Source organism: Perkinsus marinus (genome assembly GCF_000006405.1).
Source record: "Perkinsus marinus ATCC 50983 genomic scaffold scf_1104296966604, whole genome shotgun sequence".
Lineage (NCBI taxonomy): Eukaryota > Perkinsozoa > Perkinsida > Perkinsidae > Perkinsus > Perkinsus marinus.
Window position 1 is genome coordinate 1 of NW_003203865.1, and position 1,911 is coordinate 1,911.

At 51.6% G+C, this 1,911-nt stretch overlaps 1 protein-coding gene across 1 annotated transcript; it reads left to right on the plus strand.

The window, feature by feature from the left end:
* Positions 1-37: 37 nt before the first annotated feature.
* Positions 38-1,889, plus strand: Pmar_PMAR010480 (dynein heavy chain, putative; the record flags this gene model as incomplete). Its single annotated transcript, XM_002769054.1, has 3 exons — positions 38-137; positions 188-331; positions 382-1,889. Coding segments are annotated over 3 exons (1,752 nt in total), but the record flags the coding sequence as incomplete, so codon positions are not given.
* Positions 1,890-1,911: the final 22 nt, after the last annotated feature.

Below are 1,911 nucleotides of genomic sequence, written 5' to 3' on the forward strand. Positions count from 1 at the left end.
GAAGGCTCGCTGGTGGGGGATGGTGTTGCTGCTGTAGGTGTTGAGTGTTATTGCACAGCAGCTACTGACCATCAGAGTGGCTCTATTGAACGACCAGTCAGAGTTTATGTTCGAGGGCTTTATGCTCAAACTCAAACGTAAGTACACATGCTTGGGAACCTCTAGCGTTGAGCTATACCTTTCTCAGCTACATGTGGAGTCTTCATTACGATGAATCCGGGATACGCTGGTCGAACTGAGTTGCCCGACAACTTGAAGGTTCTCTTCCGCCCGATGAGTATGATGGTTCCTGACTATACACTCATCGCTGAGATCATGCTCTTCGCAGAAGGTGGGTGCGGGCTCGATCCCGGCACCTCGCATTTTTACATTTGATCTCAGGTTTCAGCACTGCCAAGCGGCTTTCTGGCAAGTTCACGAAGCTGTATAAGCTCTCTTCAGAGCAGCTGTCGAAACAAGACCACTACGACTTCGGCATGCGAGCAGTGAAGTCGGTGTTGGTGATGGCAGGCAGTCTGAAGCGTTCTGACCCTGACCTCAACGAGGACGTCCTATTGATTCGCGCTATGAGGGACTCTAATGTACCAAAGTTCTTGGCAGCTGATCTACCGCTCTTCTACGCCATCGTCGGAGATCTTTTCCCCGGGGTAGAGGTCCCCTACATCGACTATGGCGTTTTGCGCGAGGCTGTGGATCACTCTGTTGTTACTGAAGGACTACAGGTTGTCGATGCACAGGCCAAGAAGGTTATTCAACTGTATGAGACCTTTAACGTCAGATTTGGGGTTATGCTCGTTGGGCCCACTACTGGTGGCAAGACGGTTATCTATCGTACGCTGGCAAAGGCTCTGAGCAAGCTTCGGGCTGATGGGCATCCTGATGAAAACTACCAGATGGTTCGCTACGATGTCCTCAACCCGAAGTGCATCACTATGGGGGAACTCTATGGTGAGTTCAACGAGCTCACGCAGGAGTGGACTGACGGCCTTGGCAGCTCTTTGATGCGAGCTAACGTCGCTGATGAGACGCAAGACTGGCGGTGGACAGTTTTCGATGGTCCAGTGGATGCTATATGGATCGAAAGCATGAACACTGTCCTTGATGATAATATGACCTTATGTCTGGCTAATGGTGAACGCATTAAGCTGAAGCCTGAGATGAGGATGTTGTTCGAGGTCCAGGACCTGGCTGTGGCCTCGCCAGCAACTGTCTCGAGGTGTGGTATGGTGTATGTGGACCCACTCGACCTCGGCTGGCGACCGTTTGCCTATACGTGGCTCTACAATCAACTCCCAAAGGGCCCTCCTTATAGCACTGCAGTAAGAGAGAAGATATGGGAGCTCATGGAGAGGCATCTAGATCCAGCTGTGGCGTTCATACGTCGGAATTCGTCGGAACCCCTGACTACTGTCGACACCCAGTTGGTCTACTCCTTTTGTTTCCTATTCGAAGCTGTCCTCTCCTGGGAAGCTGCGACACTGCATGGTGCGGCTAGCTCTGACTGCGACCCTGAGAAAAACCCAATGGTGGATCTGCGCAAGTTGGACCCTGAGAACGATGAGTCGGCCAAACTGTTGGAAAAGATCATCCTGAGTACCTTCTGTTTCGCGATGGCATGGTCTATTGGAGGGTCCTGTGATACTAAGAGTCGACAGATGTTCGCCCAGTACTGCGAGCAGGAGTTCGAGTCGGTCTCCTTTCCTCGGGGCGGGAGCGTCTATGATGGTTATGTTGATTTTGCGAAGGGCAATAGGTTTTTACCCTGGGAGGACCTAGTGCCCAAGTTCACATATAAGGCGACTGATAGCTACCTCCAGCTGCTGGTACCAAACGTGGACAGTGTTCGCTTCTCATTTGTTGTTGACAAGATGCTGACTCAAGGGAAGAGCGTGTTGTTGACAGGCATGACGG